Here is a 21,343-nt window from a genome sequence, read left to right as displayed (position 1 = left end):
CAGCTCCAGGCCCTCCCTTCCCTTCTCCCCTTCTCCCCTCTCCATTTAGCCCCCACTCCCTCCAAAAAAACCTTGGAATCCCCACCCCAAAATCAAGCACAACCGTGAGGAAGCAAACCCTGCCTGATTCCTTGCGGATTTTCCCAGGATATTTTGATTTTCCACAGCCAGACCCAGCCGCCTCCAAACACATTCCCGGAAGTTTTCCTGAGCCCCAGGTTCACCAGGAAGAGCCGGGACAAACCCCAGTGTTTTGTGTATTTTTGGGAGCTGCTGTTTATTTGTTCTGGGCTCTGATTTGCCGAGGAATTCGCCTCAGTTTTCCCACAGAAACGTCCCAGGTTGGTTTTTTTTTTTGCCTGTTCCTCCTTTTATCAGCGTGAGGTCCAGCGGGAATGTGCTGCTCCCCAAAAGGGTGCTCGGGGTGATTTTATTCTTTTCCTGCCTTTTGGAAAATCCTCCTCCTTATGAACCCCATAACCCTCCACGATCAGAGCGAGCTGCTCACGTCTCACCTCCACCAAAAACCACCCCTCGAGGCCCAGTAATTCCACTGCAACCACACCAGATTGGGGCAAAAACATCAAAACAACAACAACAAAAAAAGCTGTGAAATCCATTTCTCTCCTCACAGCCCAGCCCTGAAAGCAGATGGAGGGGTGGGGCTAAAAGGAGACAACTCAAAACCACAAAATTGTCCAAATCCAGCAGAAATAATTCCTGCCCTCTCCTCCCCACGAGGTGCTGGAGCAGGGAGTCCCAGCTGGTTCCTTCCACCTCGAGCTGAGCTTGTTCCTGGGATTTCCACTCCAGCAGAGCTCAAGGAATACAATAAAAATTAATAATTAAAACAGCAGGGGAAAAAAGAAAATCAGCTGCCAGGGCAGTGAAATATTTTTAGCTGATTGCTGGAGTTTATAACAACAAAAGAAATGGAGTAATGGAGCTCCTCTGCCAGGATTTGTGGGGCCTGGGCTTGGCTTTGGGGGATGGAGGCTTCCCGGTGCCCCCCATCCAAAAATCCAGGCTTTTTGGGGAAGTTTTCTGGTGAGAAAATGGGATGATGTGGATTTTCTTCGAGTCACTTTGTGCTGGAGCTTCTTGGGGTTTTACAGGAGCGGGAAATCTGGCAGGTTTGGAAGTTATTCCCTACTGGGTTTCCTGCACACCTGAGCAGGCTCTGGGCCACTTTTTTGGGGGGGAAAAGGATCTCCCGATCTCCCTGAAAACGTTTTCGATAGGGCCTGAAGCCACCACTGGTAAGGATTTTATCCCTGAGGTGATCAAACCCTGCCTGCTTCAGATCAGGAGCCTTCCCTCGGCGCTGGGCTGGGGAATTCAGTTTTCCGGGGGAGAAATGGAAGTTTTGAGTGGAAAGAATCCTGAGAGGAGCTGTGGGGTTACCAGAAGAGCCCCGAATGATTGTGGGAACGCCGCAGAAAATGTCCAGGGTGCCTTCCCTGCAAACCCCACAGGAACTGGGATATCTCCAGGCAGATTTATGGGATCTCTGGCGCTCCTTTTCAGGGAGCCTTTGGAACACTCAGCAAGGTTCATTTGTTTCTAGAAATGAAATAAACGAGAGGAGGAGAGGGAAAGGGAGCGCGACATCCACAGGGGCAAACAGCACGGAGCGCTCGGGATAATTTAGGGACGGTTGGGGAATTTCGGGAGGGACGGGATGCTGCTGCTGGTGAAGCTTGTTCGTGGCGGGAGGACACGGGGACACGCCATGTGTCACATCCTGTGCTGGCAGGTGCCACCCGGCGTGGTTAAACTTCACCCTGGGATCAGCAGCTCGGCCCGGGTCACACGCGGGGCTTGTTTAGGGCGAGCGAGTGGAACAGCCTCGTAAAGCGCCTCCGGGGCCGGCTGATTTATGGAGGGCACGAACAACATTCCCTCCCCCGGTGCCACTTAACTCTTCATTTATATCTGCCCTAATTGCTCGGGACATCTGGGGAAATCGGCCCGCAGCCCCCGAGGGGAGCCGGGGCACGAGGTCGCGGTGCTGCGGAGGACGGACACCCGCAGTCCCTGCGAGAGTCCCAGGCCAGGCTGGACGCGGCTTGGAGCAAGCTGGGGTGGGGAAAGGTGTCCCCGCCCAGGCAGGGGGTGGCATGAGGTGGTTTTTAAGGTCTTTTCCCACCCAAACCACGATTCCACGCGGGGCACAGCCCCGGGCACCGCGGTGACAGCGATGTGCCCCGGGATGGAGCCGTGGGGTCCCTGCGGAGCAGGACCAACCCTGCCTCAGTTTCCCCGCAGGGAAAACCCGGGAGTGGAACTGGGGGTGTCCGGGAGGGAAGCGCCGGGGTGCGGCCCCTCTTTGAGCATCTGTGGGGTGCGGGATGGAGGGGACGGGGCTGGGGACAGCTGCTGCTCGGGCTGGGGGGTGACAGGGAGGGAAAGGCCGGGGTGCGAGCCCTCTTTGAGCATCTCGGGGGTGCGGGATGGAGGGAGGACAGCCCGGGACAGGGTTGGGGACAGCTGTCGCGCAGGGCTGGGGTGGCGGCGGGGCCGGCTGCGGTCCCTACACCTTTAAAAGTCTCCTCACGTTGCGGCGCTGATTATCCATTAACCGAGGCGAGCTCCTTTCCTGGGGGCGGCGTTCGCACCGAGCGCTGCCAGCAGGGCGGGCGGGCGGCCGCGCTGCCTTCCTCCCTCCCTTCCCTCCCTCCCTCCTCTCCCCCTAACCCCCGCTCCCTCCTTATCAGCAATTCAGATTGCATGCAAATCTGCGCGCTTTCTTCCAGGGCCACGGCAGCGAGCGCCGAGCGCTTCTCGGGGAGCCAGATCCCTCCTCCTCCTCCTCCTCCTGGGATTTTCCTCCTTCTCCCCTCCCCTGCTCTCCCCTCCCCTCGCTGCCTCCCTCCCTCCTCTCTTTCTTTCCTCCTTTTCACCTCCTGGAACAAAAGTGGCCCTTTCGGCTGCGCCAGCGCTGCCTGCGAGCGGGGCCGCTTTGTCTGCGCGCAGCGCCGGGGCACCGGCACCGCCACCGGGCCGCCACCGCCGCCGGGACCATGGGGACACCGCGGGCGGCCGGGGGCCGGGCGCTGCTGGCGCTGCTGGCGCTGGGAATGGCACTGGGATTGGGATTGGCGAGCTGCCCCGAGCGGGAGCTGGAGCGCAGGGAGGAGGAGGCCAACGTGGTGCTCACGGGCACGGTGGAGGAGATCATGAACGTGGACCCGGTGCACCACACCTACTCCTGCAAGGTAAAGCCGCGGGGGGGAACTTTGGCCCCGTGCGGTTTGGGGTGGAATTGGGGGTTTTTTAGGCTGCGGAGCGGCTCCCGCAGCTGCGGCCGGTGGAGGGGGGGGGAATCTCCGGAGGTTGCTTTTTATGGGCATTTCCCTCTTAGGCGAGATGCGGAGCTGCCTCCCAACTTTCCGTGCCCGGCTGCCGGGAAGGTGCTGGGAGCCTCTCCTGCCTCCAGCCGCTGCTCGCTGTTGACTTTAGCAGCATCTCGAGTTCCTGCAGCCCGAGCTATTGTTTAACCACCAACCTGGCCTCGGGCTATGGGGTTTTGTTATCTCCCCCCGAAGCTACGAGGCGGCGAAGCCCCGAGCAACCTGAAATCCCACCCGCCCGCTTGACAGAAAACGTGCCGGGCGCCTTAACCCTTGCCGGGGCAGGAATCTCGCCTGCAAGGACACGCTCTTCCCTTGCCTTCTCCTCTTCTCCCCATTCCCCTTTTCCTCCAAAAAAAACCCCCGCGGTTGGCGCCGAGCAGGGCCGGGGGTGATGCTGTGGTGGCAGAGGGGAAGGCGAACTTTCCCTGGAGCATCCCCCGAGCATCCCCCAGCCCCTGCCCGCCCAGCTGGTGCCCGGTGCCCGCTCCCAGCGCCCCCCGACCCATCTGCACCTCGCGGATGGGATCGCAGCCCCTCCAGGCGAGAGCAGGCACCGTCTGTTTGCAGTGTCTGGCACATCCTGGGTGCTCCGCGGAGAATTAATGAGCTGCTGCCAGCAGCGGGGCACAGATGCCTGTGGCCACCTGAGGCCGGCGCGAGGTTGCCACGCTGGTGGCGAGGCAGAAATGCCCGGCTGAGAAAGAAAATCCCTTTTCTCCCACTGCAGACTCGCAGCGAGGTGTCTGCCTGGCAGAAAATCAGCTTGCAGCAGCAGGGCAGGACTCTGGGCCAGGGAAAGCTGGGATGGGGAAAGCTGGGATGGGGAAAGCTGGGATGAGGAAAGCTGGGATGGGAAAAGCTGCCTGCTCAGCAGCTCTGCCTTTGCAAGGTGCAATCCAGCCCCATCTGGAGCAGCCGGGATTGGAATGGAGCTGCCCGTGGTGGCTTTGTGAGAAGCACAATTCGTATTCCTGAAATTGGGAAGGGAATCTCTTCCCAGCGTTTCCCTGAGCAGTGCCCAGGAGAGGTTCGTGCTGCTTGCTCTGGAGTTTGGGATTTTTGCTCCTGCCCATTCCTGGTCTCCTCGGAGCACAGAAGGGCCGGGATGTGCTCCTGAGACACCATTCCAGCCCTGGAGTCGTGTAAAAGGGAAAGCAGGAAAGCTTTCTCCCCATCCCATCCCATCCCATCCCGGCAGTGCTGTGACATTCGGGAATTTCCCCAGGACAGCGGTTCCCTGTCCCTTTCCCTGCCCTTCAGCCCATCCCGTGGCATTTTTAGTGGCGTCTCACGGTGTCTTTGCAGGGAAAAAAGCTTTGGAATGGGATTTGGGATGTCCCAAGGAGCTGGACGCAGATAAATCTCCCGTCACTGCAGTGACTTGGGGATGTGCAGCTTTGCAGCAGCTCTTGGCTTCTCGCCCTCCTAACATCTCCCAAACTCTTGGAATTGTGTGGATTTGGCTGGATTGGCCACCCCTACCGTTTATTTTGTTGCGGTTTTGGGGTTTTTTTAACCAAACACCTAAATTCCAACAGCAACTCGGGATTAAACCTGACCCCCGGCTCCTGCTGTCCTTGCACTGCCCCTGCAGAGCTGGGATAAATCCAGGACCTTGCTGCTGAGGAAATTCCTGCCCCAATCCCCGCTGTCCTGCCCTGGTCGCTGCTCCCCAGACCCCGCCGTTATCTCCTGTCAGGTTCTTCCTTATCAGCAGAGGAAAGGCGAGGGCCCAGCGTGTGCGGGGAGTTCCACACCCAAAATCCCGAGTATTCCCGGAGCTGGGTGGTCCGGGAGGGAGCGGGCACGTGGGGATCTGTGAATTCCTCACTGGGGCATTGTTCTCCCCAGCTCGGCTCCCAACCCTCCCAGCTGAGGGCTTTGATGGACGCCGATAAGCGCGAGGAGAAACGTGAAGTTAAGGTTAGATAAACACCCCGAAATCGCTGCCAGCCGTTCCTGCGCTGCCAGGGGAGCTGGGGAAGGCTGACAGCATTCCCAAAAAGTGGCTGCCGTGCTGTTTTTCCAAGGGATTTGACACTCCTGACTGCAGCTTCTGACTTCTTCCCAAAGGTGCTGCTGCGGCTCCTCTGTGCTGGCATTGTCCCTTCCTGCTCTGACCCCCTGAAGCGCCTTTTTCTGGGCTATCCCGATGTGTAGGAAGGCAGCTGCCATTTATAGGACAAATCCAGGTTCTGTGAGTGCTGTAGGAAGCGTGGAAAAGGATGTGGATCCTGTTCCGGACAATAGAGGCCAGGTTTTGGGGGGGTTTTGTCGGGAGTTGCTGGGTCCTGGGGAAAGGGCAGGGAAAAGGCCCAGAGAGGGACAAAAAAAGGGAGAAGGAAGGGCTGGAAGCGGAGTGGATTCTGGCTTTCATCTCCCAAGACTGCCAAAATTCAGTGGCGACCCCGAGTGACAGCTCCTCCAGAGGGGACTTTGCTCCAGCTTCTCACCCGGCTTTACAAAGCCAAGCCTGGCACTTCCCGCAGCGTATTCCCGGCGGGAATGTTCCTGCACAGGTGGTCCCCTTCCCCATCATGGGATACACCCCGTGGCACGTTGGAAAATCCTTTCATTTCTGTTTATTTCATTTGTTTTCCTGCCCTTAAAACCCGCCCGTGCAAGGATCTGCCTGGATAAAGTTGTGGCTGCTCTTCCTCTGCCTCCCCGGCGCTGCAAAACCCCCTCAAAATCCAGCGTTTTCTGCTCTCCCTGGAAAAACAGAGCGCTCCGGGGAAGGGTCCTCCTCCAAACAGGTCCCAGCCCCATTTTTTCCTCCCTCTCCCTTCCTCTTCCCCGCGATCCTCGCTGCCGCCGGTGAGTCAGCGGTGACAAAGTCTTAATTGTGCGGCGCTGATGAATGGGATGCCCGCAGGTAACTGCGGGGCTTTGGTGCCTGCGCATCCATTCATTAGGGAGCAGGGCGGGGAGGAGGCCGCCGGACTCTTGATGTTCTCGGGGAGTGCTGTGGCCTGGCTCGGAGCGCAGCAGCCACGCCAATTAACGCCAATTAACGCCAATTACCATCTGCTGCTGAGCTGGGGGAGAATTCAGCTTTTTTTCCCCCCCCCCCCCTCCCAAAAAGAAAAAAACCCAAAACCGAGCTGTGAAAACGCCCCGCGCGCGCCTTTCAGCGCCAGCCTCGGGCTGTGTTTTCTGCCTGCTGGAGGAGGTTTTTCCCCCCTTTTTCCTCCTTTGTCTGGCAGGTTTTTCGCCCTGGTTTGCTGCTCACCTCCTCCGGAGCCTGCCCTGGGGCTGGAGCAGCAGCAGGAGGAGGTGGGGCTGCGGGAAGGTGTCTTGACTTGACTGCGGGGAGAGAACAGCTCCAGCCCGGGGAGGAGGCTGGAGGAGCAGCTGGGGAGGCAGGAGGGGGTTGTGCGCGCAGGATTGAGCCCTTCACAGCTTTTCCAGGCTTACCTGGGCTGCCACGGCCGCTGGTGGCCTCGGGAGGGGCTGTCCCCTGCCACGGATGTCGCTGTGGGTGCTGCGATCCCTGTGGGATCAGGGAAGATCTCCGAGGCTTCTTCAGGGAGTCGCGGGATGGTTTGGGGCAGGAGGGACCCACAGGGAGCAGAGTCCAACTTTTATCCCCGCACAGTCTCACCCTGGGCATCCCTGAGCGCTCCTGGGGAAGCTCCAGTGCCCCACCACCCTCCGGGGGAAGAAATGTTCCTGCTTTCCACCCTAAACCTCTCCTGGCACAGCTCCAGCCATTCCTTCAGGTCCTGTCGCTGCTCCCAGGGAGCAGAGATCGGAGCCGCCCCTCCTGAGGAAGCTGGAGCCTTTCAAGACCCTCTCATCCCACCCCCTCCGCGGCTTTGCAGGAGGTGCAAAACCTGTCCTTGTCCCTCGGCCCTTGTCCCTTCTCTGCAGCTTGGATTTGGGCTGTGCGGGGAGGGACACATCCCAGGGAGGAATTACCCCGTGTGTTTTGGAACTGGGGGGCCACCCCCGTTCCTGCTGGAGGATGAACGGGTGTGGGGAACACGTGGCTGCCCCGAACGGGGCCGAGCTCTCCACGCCTGGGAGCAGCCGAGGCATGTGCGGCTGCTGTCACAGCCCTGCTTACACCTGGGCTGCTGGTGCAGCTCAGGTATGCAGGGGAGAAGGGCAGGGTGCAGTTGTTGGGGTCATAATTGGGGTAATTTATTGCCTTTTTGGGATGGCTGCGCTGCCTGGGAGCTCAGACCCCCCCACCAAGGCCGGGGTTCCACTCCAAATGTTTCACCAGAGGGAGAAAGTGTGAGGAAAACAGGAGAAATAAAGGCCTAAACTTGGTTCTCAGCCTTGATTTGTGCCTGCAGGGCACAGGCGGTGCTGGATTCGTTCCCTTTTCCTGCTCAGCAGGTGAGGCTGGCACAGAGCAGGAGGCTCTGGCCCCGTCCTGTGGCTCCTGTGGCCACAGGGAATGTGGGAATGACCCTGTTCCCGTCCTCCCAGTGCTGCCAGGGACGCTGTGCAGGAGCTTGGCTCAGGGTGAACTTTGAAGCCTCTTCGATCAAGGCTGAGAGCTGGGCTGAAATTGTGGAGTCAGGGCTGCAAAAAAAAAAATTCCGGGATTGATGACAGATCACAGGATTTGCATTCCCCAGAGCCCCCAGCGAGGCTTCAACCCCTGATCCGAACTCTGGAGCCTCAGATCTCGCCTGGAGACGCCGAGGGAGGGGATGGGGAGGAATTTGGCAGAAAAGTCTCTGTGTCTGAACAGCCCCTCGGATTCAGGGAGGGGACACCTGAAGGACCACCGGGGCAGAGGCAGAAAACCAGGAATGGTTCCTTTTCCAGCGGGATTAGATCTGCTCTGGATCTAAATCCCCTCCTGGCCCGTGTCACCACCGCCACCCCCAGTGTCCCCCAAGGGTGGGGGATGCCTGGCTGCCCAGCCGTGTGGGAATATCCATTCCCTGCCCCTTTTCCCTCTTGGGAATGACACTCTGGAAGCGAGGACGGGTGTCCTGATTTGGAGAGGGGCTCCAGAGCCCGTTATCTCGGAGCCACCCGTGTTATCTCGGAGCCACCCCCTCCTTGAAGGCCTTGGGTGCTGAGGTGCCCTCAGGGCTGTGGCAGGAGGGACACCTGTGGTGACAGCGATGTCCCAGCACAAAGCCCCGGTGAGCTGCTCCCATTCCAGGGATTCTGTGATTCCCTGCTCAGGGGACCCTGAGCTGTTCCCATTCCAGGGGATTCTGTGATTCCCTGCCCGGGGGATTTCTGACCGGCCAGGACAGGATGGGGACAGGATGGGGATGTGTCCCCTGTGTCCTGTGTGCCCTCAGAGCCACGTGGCAGCTGCTGCTTCCTCTGTGTGGGGTGGATTTCTGGGCGCAGGTGGACGAGCCAGTCTGGGGACACTGGGAACACTGGGAGAGGGGACTGGGAAGGGCTCCTGTGGCCAGGATTTATTTCTTAAGCCTGAAGTTTGGATGGATAAAGGGAGAGGGGCTCCCTTGGCTGAATCCTCCATGGTTTGGGACAGGGAGGGGAAAGAGGAGCACAGAGAGGGGAAATGGGAGCCCAGGAAGGGGAAATGGGAGCCCAGGAAGGGGAAAGAGGAGCCCAGGAAGGAGAAGTGGGAGCCCAGGAAGGAGAAATGGGAGCCCAGGAAGGAGAAATGGGAGCCCAGGAAGGAGAAATGGGAGCCCAGGAAGAGGAAATGGGAGCCCAGGAAGGGGAAATGGGAGCCCAGGAAGAGGAAATGGGAGCCCAGGAAGGAGAAATGGGAGCCCAGGAAGAGGAAATGGGAGCCCAGGAAGGGGAAATGGGAGCCCAGGAAGAGGAAATGGGAGCCCAGGAAGGAGAAATGGGAGCCCAGGAAGCCCAACAACCCCGTGACCTCTCTCCCCTTCCCCTTCCAGGTGCGGGTCTGGCGCTACCTGAAGGGCAAAGACATCGTGACCCACGAGATCCTGCTGGACGGGGGCAACAAGGTGGTGATCGGGGGCTTCGGGGACCCGCTGATCTGTGACAACCAGGTGGCCACGGGCGACACGCGCATCTTCTTCGTGAACCCCGCGCCGCAGGCGCTGTGGCCGGCGCACCGCAACGAGCTCATGCTCAACTCCAGCCTGATGCGCATCACCCTGCGCAACCTGGAAGAGGTGGAGCACTGCGTGGAAGGTGAGGCTGTTCCCGGGATTTTTCCAGGATTTTTCCGGGATTTTTTCCCCTGCTCCGCGAGGGGTTGGGTGGTTAAGGGGCGTCCTGCTGGTTTGGGTGTGGTCGGGGTGGGGGTGCTGGCACTGATTTTGGGGTTGGTGGGGATTTAGGGTCATCCTGCTGTTCTCTCTCTGTGTGTGTTTAGGATGGGTTGCTCTGGGCTGTGGGTTCTGGAACAGACTTTGGGGTCAGAGGTTGATGGGCAGGGGATTTAGGGTCATCCTGCAGTTTTATGGAGGACCCTAATGGGATTTTGGAGCCCCCAAAAGGATTTTGGAGCCCCCAAAGCCTTTGCTGAGTGTGTCCTGAGAGCAGAGGAGTGAAAAGGGCCAGGAATGCAGGAATTCTGCTTGGACAACAGAAAAACCCCAGGACTGGCTCCCTCCTCCCCTCGGATCCACGGCAGGGAGGCCATAACCCCTTTTTCCAGCTGGGAATGCTGACGGGGGGAATGACCCCGCTCTGGGTCAGCAGCTCAAGAGAGGCTGCCCTGGATGGGATTTTGGGAGAGGGAAGGAGAATTTTTTGTTATTTATGAAAAAAATCTGGGGCTATAAATACAAAACACCCATAAAAATAGGGATCTAAAATTCCGCGCTATCCCGGGGAAGCGCCAGTCCTGCTCCTGCCTCGCTCCGAGGGAGGAGTGTGAGTGTGAGTGGGGCTTTTGGAGCAAATTTAGGGGAGGTTTCTGCCCTCCCCGCTGGGATTTGGGGTTTTTCGCGCGCCCTGCTGGGAGCTGGGGTGGTGCTGAAGGACGGAGCAGGAGAGGAAATTCCGTGGAGACCTCGGAGCGGCCTCCCAGGAGCTGGAGGATCTCACAAGGAGAAGGGTTCCTCAGCAGGGCAAGGAGTGAAGGGTTCAGGCTGGAACAGGGAATTTAGGCTGGATATTGGGGGAAAAACCCTTCCCTGCGAGGTGGGGAAGCCCTGGCAGTCGGTATTCCATGGATTCCCCGTGCCTGGGAGTGTCCCAGGCCAGGCTGGACAGGGCTTGGAGCACCCTTGGGTAGAGGGAGGTGTCCCTGCCCGTGGAATGGGATGATCCTTAGGGTCTTTTCCAACCCCAACCATTCCACGCCATCCCTTCAGGCCCTCAGGAGCTGAGGAGGGATCGGGATCCATGGATTTGGTGTGGGATTGGGACAGGTGGCTGGGGCTGGCCCCAGCCCTTCCCTCCCATCCAGCATCTTTTGGGAAGGGTTCTGCTGCTGCTCCTGGGCATGTCTGGACTCTTCCCTCCGAGCTTTAATTCCCAATCCACAGGGATACAAAGGATTTCTCCTCATTCCCTGCCCTGTGCCAGCCACTGATTCCTCCCAACAATTCATGGGATCATTTCCTGCAGACTTTGTCCCTTCAACTCAGCAATTCCCCCTTCCCCAGGATGCTGCTGCCATGCCAGGGGGGCTGCTGTGGGAATGTGGGAACTGGGAAGGGCTGGAAAAGCACCTGGACACCCCACCCGTGCCGGAGCTGATTTCTCCCAACTGCTGGAATTGCAAGAAATCCCAAAACCGGGGGGGCTTTGAGTCGCTCCCACCCCAGGGAGCTCCGGGTGCTGCTCAGGGCAGGTGGGATTTTTATTTTGGCATCCAGCTGACTCGGCAGCCGCTCCACTCTTCCTGGGAAAGCCATTCCTTTGGGTCATATTCCGTGGATTTCCCACTCTTCCCACACCTTGGAAGCCCCGTTCTCGCTGTGTTGAGTCCCCTCCCCTTGAGCCCTCTGCAAATCCCTTCCAGCCCACCCAGCTCCTGGAAATCTGGGAAAAGCCAGGCTTGAGGAGCTGCTCCTGCCACCCTGGTGAGCATTCCCAAGCTCCCAGGCTGGGAATTCAGCTCCAGGACTCGCTTTCCCATCGGATCCTCCAAGCAGAGCTGCTCTTTGCTGCACTTTGGAGTTTCCAAACAAACCTTGGAGGGCTTTTCGCAGAAGGAATTGGAGGAATGGAGGCAGCTGAGTGGAAAAACGCGGATGTTTGGGAGTTTATCCTCGTGTCCTGTGGCTCCAGCTTGGAAAAATCCAAGACATCTGAGTCTTGTCTGGGAAGGGAGGTCAGCCCAGGGCAACCCCCGGGAGGCAGCGCAGGTTGGAGGGGAGGCAGAGGGGTTCCAGGAGGTTTAATCGTGGTGGAAAGGCCTGGAGGGGAATTTTTGTGGGGTTCGGGGGCACCGGGAGCAGCTCTGGGGCTGACTGGGGACACGAGGAGCAGTTTTGGGGCTGATTGGGGACATCAGGAGCAGTTTTGGGGCTGGTTGGGGACATGAGGAGCAGTTTTGGGGCTGGTTGGGGACACGAGGAGCTGTTCTGGGGCTGATTTGGGACATGAGGAGCAGCTCTGGGGCTGGTTTGGGACACGAGGAGCAGTTCTGGGGCTGATTTGGGACATGAGGAGCAGTTCTGGGGCTGATTGGGGACATGAGGAGCAGTTTTGGGGCTGACTGGGGACATGAGGAGCAGTTTTGGGGCTGGTTTGGGACATCAGAAGTTTTGGGGCTGGTTTGGGGCATCAATAGCAGCTCTGGGACATTCTGAGGACACTGTGGGCGTTTTTGGGGCACTGCTGTGACCACAGTTCAGGAGCCTTTGAAATTCTGCTCCATGAAAAAACTCGGGATGTGCTGCAGGTGCTCCACAGGTGGAAAAAAGTCCCTTTCCTTGGAACTGCAGCCATTCCAGAGCCTTTCCCCGATTCCCATCCCTGTGGGAAGAGCTGCCCCTTCCCCGCTGCCTCTTTTCCCACTTTTCTCCTGCTTTTGCCCCTGCACAGTTCCCATTCCAGGCTCCTTCCCGAGGCTCCCAGGAATTCAGAGGGCTTCTCTCTTCCCGGGAATTTGGGAGAGGTGGCTGGGGCACTTCCCGTGCTCTGCTCGCCCTTTCCACTCCTGCCATTCCATTGAATCCATCCCTGGCATCTCCCTGTGCTCCGGAGCAGGCAGGGAAGGGGTTGATGTGTGGGTTTTTCCCTCCAAAAAGTGTTTTTTCCTTTCCTTCCTCCTCTCCCCGGCTCTGTTTTCCATCAGAGATAATGAGAGCAGCATCAACACCTCCGTCCCAGGAGGGCCATGGAGTTCTCCAGCAGCTGGGAAATGTGGGAAACAGGGAAAAAAAAAAGGAGTGGAGAGGGGAAAATCCAGCCCTGGGGGCCCCTTCCTGCCGCCTCCTCCGGGGGCTGGAGCAGGTTTCCTCTCAGGGATGCCATGGAAAATGCTCTGGGAAGAGCCTGGAGGATGGAGGAGGAGAGGAAATTCCGTGGAGACCTCGGAGCGGCCTCCCAGGAGCTGGAGGATCCCACCAGGAGAGGGGCTCCTCAGCAGGGGCAAGGAGCGAAGGGTTCAGGCTGGAACAGGGGGAATTCAGGCTGGATATTGAGAGAAAAACCCTTCCCTGCGAGGTGGGGAAGCCCTGGAAGTCGGTATTCCATGGATTCCCCGTGCCTGGGAGTGTCCCAGGCCAGGCTGGATGGGGACTGGCCGCAGTGCTGGTGTCTCAGTGCCGCAGAGGCCACCCAGCCCTGTCCCAGCCCTGTCCCCAACCCCAGGGTCCCTCCCCTCCGTCTCTGGCGTGGCAGAAATGTGGAACATCCCCCGGGCCTGTGGCAGGAGCCGGGAAGCTCCATTTGTTTAGCAAATTCCTGAGGAATTTTAATCCGGAGTGGGAGTGGGAGGCTGCGGCTCTGCCACGGCTCCTGGGCCCTGCTCTGGCACATCCCGCTGCCCTTCCCTGCAGGAGCAGCTGCAGGGCCAGTGTCTCCCTGCCCAGTAGCCCTGGACTGGTCAGTGGGTGCCCAGTAGCCCTGGAATGGCCAGTTTTTATCTGCCCGGGAGCTCTGGACTGGTCAGTCTCTGCCCAGTAGCCCTGGGCTGACCAGTTTCTCCTTGCCCAGCATCCGTGGACTGGTCAATGTTTGCCCAGTAGCCCTGGGCTGACCAGTTTCTCCCTGCCCAGCATCCGTGGACTGGTCAATGTTTGCCCAGTAGCCCCGGGCTGACCAGTTTCTCCCTGCCCAGCATCCGTGGACTGGTCAGTGTCTGCCCAGTAGCCCTGGAATGACCAGTTTTATCTGCTCAGGAGCCCTGGACTGGTCAATGTTTGCCCAGTAGCTCTGGGCTGACCAGTTTTTATCTGCCTGGGAGCCCTGGACTGGTCAGTGTCTGCCCAGTAGCCCTGGAATGACCAGTCTCTCCCTGCCCAGTAGCCCTGGAATGACCAGTTTCTCCCTGCCCAGCATCCCTGGACTGGTCAGTCTCTGTCCAGGAGCCCTGGAATGACCATTTTTTGTCTGCCCAGGAGCTCTGGACTGACCAGTCCGTGCCCAGTAGCCCTGGAATGACCAGTCTCTCCCTGCCCAGCATCTGTGGACTGGTCAGTCTCTGTCCAGGAGCCCTGGACTGGTCAGTGTTTGCCCAGTAGCCCTGGGCTGACCAATCTCTCTCTGCCCAGCATCCCTGGACTTGTCAGTGTTTGCCCAGTAGCCCTGGGCTGACCAGTCTCTTCCTGTCCAGGAGCCCTGGACTGGTCAGTGTTTGCCCAGTAGCCCTGGAATGACCAGTCCCTGCCCAGTATCCCTGGATTTGGGAACCCTTAAGAGTGTGAGGGAGACTCAGCTGCTTCTCCAGCCTTTCCCCCTTTCCCTTCTCCAGCCTTTCCCCCTTTCCCTTTTCCAGCTCTTCCCCCTTTCCCTTCTCCGGCCTTTCCCCCTTTCCCTTCTCCAGCCTTTCCCCCTTTCCCGAGCCCTCTCTCCCTGGCCCTTCCATGTTTGCACAACCTGTCCTGGCACGGCTCCTGCCCTGCCAGCCTGGAATTCCAGCTATGCATCCCTGGAGCGCCCCAGGATCCGGGGCAGCCTCCCTTGGGAACGGAGCCAGGAGCTCCCAGGTGCTTCCCGGCCTCTTCCAGGGAATTTGGGCAGTGCCAGAGCTCGCCGAGGGCTGCGAGGGGAAATCTGGGGGGGTGCCACTGCTGCTTTTTCCAGGGAATTCGGGCAATTTCCAGGGGTGTGAAGGGAAAATTGGGGAGGCAGCACTGGTGCTTTTTCTGGGGAATTTTGGTAATTTCCAGGGGTGTGAAGGGAAAATTAGGGGAGGCACCGGTGGTGCCTTTTCCAGGGAATTTGGGCAATTTTGAGGGAAGTGAGGGGGATATTGTGGACCCCCACTGGAGCCTCTTCCAGGGAATTCAGGGCGATTCCCAGCGATGTGAGGGCAATACTGGGAAGCACCTGCCTTGCCCAGAGCAGGATTTTTTGGGGGATTTTCCCCAGAATCCTGGATTTTTGGGCTCTGCTGCTGTGCTGGGAGTGGAAAACAGCTGCCCTGTGGTTTTTCCACGGAGCTCTCGCAGCCGTGCCCTCCACGGGCATGGAATTCTTTCCCACTCCGTCTCCCGGATGCGTCCCGTGGCGAAGTTTGTTTGGGGTTTTTTATCTCCCGTGGCCCAGCTTTGTTTTGGAGCCGCTCGCTCGGTGCAACATCAAAGGCTGGATTTTCCCACCCACTTCACTCGGGAAGAGCACGGGAAGCTGGGCTGGGTTTGGATGTGGGGAATCGCTTTGGACACCACAGGGATTCTTCCATTTGGAAGCCATGGCGGGGAAAAACCGCCGGGAGCTTTTTGGGGAGGGGATGCCCAGCGGCAGCAGCAGCATCCCTGCCACATTCCCTTTGAACTCCAACTGCATCCCAAGGCTCCTCCCGCCTCCAGCTGATCCCACCCCGAGCTCCTGCGGCTCGTGAGAAGCCCGGAGCTCAGCGCTGCTGGCCGGGCCCCAGTTCCCAGGCTGAGGCAAGGGACAGCAATCCCAGCTGGAATTGTTTTTCCAGACTGCTCCTTTCCCCTCCCCGGCAGCTCCCGCTCAGGCTCCAGCCCTGCTCACACCCTGCACTTGCACTTTCTTTGCCCCAGGGAGCCTTTTCCAGCCTCTGGAAGCGCCCTGGCTCCCTGGAGGCTGCCAGGGATGCCTCGGGAATGTCCCATCCCACAGCTCTGCCTGTGGATTTGGGGTTGGGGATGCTGTGGGGCTCCCTCTGGATTCCCTCCATCCCAAATTCTCCTTTTCCATGGGGTTTTTGCCCTTCAGGCTGGGCTTTTCCCAGCCTGGAAAAGGAGGAGTGCCGGAAGCCAAAGGGGTTTGAAGAGGGTGCTGGGACATTCCTGCAGCTGCAGCCTGTGGATTATTCCTGCTCCTCCTCCTCTCCGGGAGCATCCCACTGGGAGCCTCCCGCTGGCCAGGGGCACTGGGAGCACTGGGCCCTGGCGTTTCCACGGCCTCTGGGCAGCAGCCGCAGTGAGTGACCAGCGCTGCTCCAGCCCCGGGGGAGGATGTTGGACTTTCCAACCCCTCCGCCCGGCCCAGGCGTGGGAACCCTTTGGAGAAGCGCTGGAATCCATCCCGGGAAGCAGCAGAGGGGGCTGGAGCTGCTGCCCTGGGGATCTTGGGGACCCTCTGGCTGCCACGTCTGTCGTGATAAGAGAAGATCCAGCTCTGAATCCCGTTCCTCAAGCAGAATCCCGTTTTTCACACACAGTCCGTGCCTTCTGCTCCGTTTTCCAGTGGGAATTTTCCCTGGGACCTCTGAACCCTGGCCCCGTGCCCTGGGATCTGCAGGACGGATGCTTCCCGGCTGTCCAACAGTCCAGAGGGCTCCCAGGGGGGTGGCCAGGGTAGGACAGGGGTGGCACTGAGGGGTGGGGACTGACCCCTCTGGCTGCTCCAGGGGCAGGGAGGGGAGGTCTGGGAGATTGCTGCTGGAAGCAGGAATTTAGGGATGAGGAAGGATGCTGCAGTGGCTGTGGAAGGGAATTGGGATTGGGATTGGCATTGGGATTCTCTTGCTGCTTGATGCTCATAGAGGGCCATGGTCAGGACAGGAGGGAGGGAATTTTTCCTCCTGTGGCATTCCCTGGATCCCAGTGTGGGATTCCGGGGCTCTGCTCCCTGCTCTGCCAGGTGCCGCTCCCGGGCTGGCCCAGGGCTCCCGGGATTGTCACAAACCCACTTCCCTGTGGAAGTGGCATCGCTGCTCGTGCCCCGTGCCCGTTCCTGCCGCCCCTGTGCCACGGAGGAGGAAAAGCGTCTTTAAACCTCCCAAGGAGCAAAGGAAATTTCAGGAGAGGCCACACGGGTTCCTGGAGGGAAACTGGGACACTGGAAAGGCTCTGGAGCTGGGCAGGAGGGGTTTTGGGAACTTGGGATGTGCTTCTTGGGGCAGTGTCCGTGCTGGGAATGTGGGCTCACAGAATTCCCACTGGGAGCTGATCCCGTTCAGTTCTGTGCCAGCAGCAGGAGGGATTTGGGGTCTCCGTGCTGGAATGGTGGAGGCAGGGATGAATCCTGGATCTGGCCTGGGGAGGGAAGGGTTTGTGGGGATCCCAGAGCCTGCCCGTGGCTCTGTCCCTGCGGGATAACGTCACACCTGACCCCGGACTGGCGCCCTTCTGCCTCCGGCCTGTGGGATCCGCGTGGGAATGTGGGAATGTGCCCTGCCCTGGCCCCGTGCGTGTGCCAGGAGGGAGCTGGGAGCAGCTGGCACTCGTTTGGAGCCTGCTCCAGATGAAAGCCTTTCCCTTCCCAAGAAATCTCCCGTGTCCCGCATCTCCATGTGTCACATTCCCTGCGCCCTGGGGAAGCTCAGGGTCACCCTGGGCGCCGATCCCGGAATCCAGGCCGTGGGTGGTGGGGTCAAGGGGGTGGGAAAAGTCACATCTCGCCTCTGGAATGGGCGGAGAATGGATAACTGGCTCCGCTGGGTCCTTCCAGCTGCACCGCAACGAGGCGTTCCGAGTGAAAGTCGGGGAATTTCGGTGGGATATCGGGAAGAAATCCTTCCCTGGGAGGGTGGGGAGGCCCTGGCACAGGTTATTCCATGGATTCCCCATCCCTGGAAGTGTCCAAGGCCAGGCTGGAGCAACGTGGGACAGAGGGAGGTGTCCCTGCCCACGGCAGGGGTGGCACTGGCTGGGATTTAAACCCCATCCAAGCCATTCCATGATCCCATAACTCATCCAGGGGGTCGGTGGCTGCTCCAATCCCAGCTCCAGCCCCGCACCTGCAGCTCCAGGCAGCTGAAATCCTGGGAACGCTCCGGGGGTGTCCAAATACAGCAATCATTGTTCCCGGGCCCAGAGCCGCCCACGTGGGAACCAACACCCCAAAATCCGTCGGAATTTGTTCAGGAGAAGCCTGGATGAACAGAGGGAGTGTGCGGTGGGGTCCCTCCCGTGGGGAAGGGGCTGGGAGAGGGATGGGGCTGCAGAGGGGATGTTTGGGGATATGGGATGAGCAGTGCGGCCTGGCCGGGGTGGTGGGGACCAGCTCCAGCTTCCGGGGGCTTTTTCCTGGAAAACGAAGGGGAAAGCAGCAGGATTCCAGGGGGGAAAGCAGCAGGATTCCAGAGGGGAAAGCAGGAGGATTCCAGAGGGGAAAGCAGTGGGATTCCAGGGGGGAAAGCAGCAGAATTCCAGGGGGGGAAAGCAGCGGGATTCCAGGGGGGGAAAGCAGGAGGATTCCAGGGGGGAAAGCAGCAGGATTCCAGAGGGGAAAGCAGTGGGATTCCAGAGGGGAAAGCAGTGGGATTCCAGGGGGAAAGCAGTGGGATTCCAGAGGGGAAAGCAGCAGGATTCCAGAGGGGAAAGCAGCGGGATTCCAGAGGGGAAAGCAGTGGGATTCCAGGGGGGGAAAGCAGCAGGATTCCAGAGGGGAAAAGCAGCGGGATTCCAGGGGGGAAAGCAGCGGGATTCCAGGGGGGAAAGCAGCGGGATTCCTCGAGGCACTGGCTGTGGGATGTGGATACGGGATGTGGATACGGGATGTGGATATAGGATGAGGATATGGGATGTGGATATGGGATGTGGATACGGGATGAGCACCGGGGATGCTCCCGGGGAGCAGCGAGGCGGCTCCGGCGGCTCCGGCAGCGCTGTCCCTCCTTCCCTGGCAGAGCAGAGCCGGGCACATTCCTGGGCCCTGACTTCAAAGGCTGTTGCTGGATAACAGAGCCCGGCAGCCCTGGCAACCCTGGCACGGCCCTTGGCAGCAGCTGCTGCCGCTGTTCCGGCCTCGGCCAGCCCCCGGTGTCCCTTCGGCCTCAGATTTTAGGGACAGGAGCTTTTCCCTGGTTTTCCTCGATCCTCACTGCCCCTTTGGCCTCAGATTTTTGGGACAGGAGCTTTTCCCTGGTTTTCCTCGATCCTCACTGCCCCTTTGGCCTCAGATTTTTGGGACAGGAGCTTTTCCCTGGTTTTCCTCTATCCTCACTGCCCCTTCGGCCTCAGATTTTAGGGGCAGGAGCTTTTCCCTGCTTTTCCTCGACCCTCACTCCCCCATCAGCTTTTTTAAGGACAGGAGCCTCTCCCTGGCTCTGTCAGGTCCTCGTTGTCCTTCCCACAGGGAATTTTGGGTTGTGGTAGAGGGGAAAAGGGGCTGGGCTGTAGGGAACAGGCCTTGGGGGGCCTGTGGGGTTTTTGGGGTGAATTCCTCGGAGGGCTGCAGCTTTTTTGGGGTGAATATCTGGAAGGCTGCAGCTTTTTGGGGTTACCCTCTGCTCTGGGGGACTGCAGATTTTTTTGGGGGTGAATTGCAGCTTTTTGGGGTGAGGGTCCAGCTCCTCCCCAGGCCCTTTTCCCAGCAGGATTTTCCCTGGTCTGATCCAGCCTTTTTCCCTGTGTTTTTTTTTTCCATGTGCTGCCCCGTCCCCCGTGGATCGTTCCTTAGGTAAGAACATCGTTCCTCTCCTCTTTTGGGGCCGGCCCCACAAGGATGCTTTTGTGGGATTCCCAGCTCCGAGGGCGTGTGTGGGAGGAGGATTCCTTGGATCTTGGATCCGCCTGTTCCTGGCAGGTGGCAGCAGGGCATGGAGGGCGCAGAAAGAGCTCGTCCCTTTTGTCCCCTGCTGTGAGAAAAAAACCCCCTCTGTCCTGGTTAGGGTGTGGATAAAAATTCCCTGGCAAAAGCGGGATGTGCCCGAATCCCAGGGATCGTGAGGGTGGAGATTGGGATACCTGGAATGTTTTAAAGCAGGAGTGTTTGAACAGTGCTGCTGCCACCCGCACCGGGCATCCCTTGGGGATGGATCAGACTGTGTTCGGCTTTAGAGCTTCTTTTTGGGGAAAAAAGAATTCAAATTTGGCCTCCTCAGCCTCCCGTGAGGATCGTTAATTCTCCCTGATCCTGGAAAAGATGCCAGCTCCTCTTGCCGACCCTCCTGCAGGCAGGAATGGTGCTGATCCTTCCTGATCCTGCAGAAGTTTTGCAGGAGAGGGACAAGGAAGGGAAATTCCAGGAGCTGCAGGATTCTGCAGCAGGACAGGGAGATCCTGCTGCTGGGCACTGCCAGCCTTTTCCTCTGTGCCGCTTGCAGCCGTTTTTAACGGGCTTTATTTGGGATTTTTCCATGTTTTCCCCCCAAAACCCCGGAGTGGGCAGCTCCGAGTCCTTCCTGGAACCTCCCAGCCATGCTGGACCCTGTGGCTGACCCCAAATCCATTCCCACCTCCTGCTTTTCCATGGCTTTCGTGCCAGGCACTCTCCCAGCTGTTTCCTCGTCGTTCCCTTAAAAAGGCCCTGATCCCTCTGGGAGTTTCATATCCCAGGATCTGCCCCTTGGATTTCGCTGTTCGGGATGGACCTGGGAAGGGCTGGGAAGCTCCCCTGGATCCCAGCCCTGCTCCAGAAGATCCTGTGGCAGCAGGAGCTGTGGGGGGGGGGTGGGAGACGTGCTCCCACCTCGATGGATGGGGGAGGAATTGCCCTGGGAACGCGTCCTCGCCCTGTGTTCCGTGTTTTCCTTGGATTCCCTCCGTAAGCCCCGGCCTCGGCGCTGCCTGCAGTTGGTCCTGGCTTGGACGGGGCAAGAGGAAACGGCCTCGAGCTGGTGCCAGGCTGGACAGCAGCAGGAATTGCTCCATGGGAAAGGTTGTGGAACTTTGGAATGCGCTGCCCAGGGAGGTTTGGAATCCCCGTCCCTGGAGGCGGCCAAGGAATGCCTGGACGTGGAAGCGCTCCGGGGATGGGGCAGAGCTTGGACTCTTTGGGCTGGGAGGGATTTCCCAGCCTGAATGATTCTGGGATTCCTTGTGGAAGTGGGAATGTCCGGGGTGGGAGTTTGGGGTTGGATTCGGGGATCTTTGTGGGTCGCTTTTAGCCCAGGATATTTCCCATCCCATCCCATCCCATCCCATCCCATCCCATCCCATCCCTCTGGAGCCTGCTTTGAAGCCCTTGTTCCTTTTCCAAGAAGGGAAAAAAAGACTTTCCTGCTGCTGGAAAGGGAAGTGTGAGCTTCCCACCCAGCATCCCCTGGTAATTCCCTCCTGGAAAACAAACCCCACGTGGCTTTGGGATTTATGGAGCCTGCTCCAAATCCTCGGGATCACTTGGTCAAGGGGAGGACATTGGGAGAGCTTTGCCCAAGGTTGTGACACTTGATTAACTCCAGGAGTTCCGTGGGAAACCCGAGCCTGTCCCGGCAGCCTCTGGAGAGCTGGGAAGCGGCTGGGAAGCAGAGGAAAGCTGGGAACAGCTCCCAGAAAAGGGTTTGGTGGCCTTGGTGGCATTTTAAGAGCGCTAAAAGCAGCTCAAACTTTCATTTTTTTACTGTTTTCCTGATGCTTTGTGATGGTTCCCTTAAGTTATTCCTTAGGTTATTCCTTAGGTTATTCCTGAGTTATTCCTCCCACATCACAGATGCTCCAGGGAAACACAGTTTTGGCCTTTTAATGACAATTTGGAGGGATTTAGGAATATGTTCCTAAATCCAGGGCCATCTGTCCTAAACTTCCCAGGCCAGGGTCCCTCTCTTCCTGGGAATTTTAATGGGATGCGATGGGTCA

General features: G+C 58.9%; 1 protein-coding gene across 4 annotated transcripts in view; it reads left to right on the top strand.

The window, feature by feature from the left end:
* Nucleotides 1–2,840: 2,840 nt before the first annotated feature.
* The window catches only part of AGRN (agrin), an 87,607-nt gene continuing 69,104 nt past the window's right edge, over nucleotides 2,841–21,343 (top strand). For all 4 annotated transcript variants that reach the window (XM_039563831.1, XM_039563828.1, XM_039563827.1 and 1 more), the window contains exons 1-2: nucleotides 2,841–3,218; nucleotides 9,212–9,473. In XM_039563831.1, the coding sequence (XP_039419765.1) occupies nucleotides 3,024–3,218; nucleotides 9,212–9,473 (457 nt within the window). In that variant the 5' untranslated portion in view covers nucleotides 2,841–3,023. The remainder of the gene's footprint in view (nucleotides 3,219–9,211; nucleotides 9,474–21,343) is intronic.

The sequence above is a fragment of the Corvus cornix genome, chromosome 21 (genome assembly GCF_000738735.6).
Source record: "Corvus cornix cornix isolate S_Up_H32 chromosome 21, ASM73873v5, whole genome shotgun sequence".
Taxonomy (NCBI): domain Eukaryota; kingdom Metazoa; phylum Chordata; class Aves; order Passeriformes; family Corvidae; genus Corvus; species Corvus cornix.
This window is presented reverse-complemented; position numbering and strand designations above follow the sequence as displayed.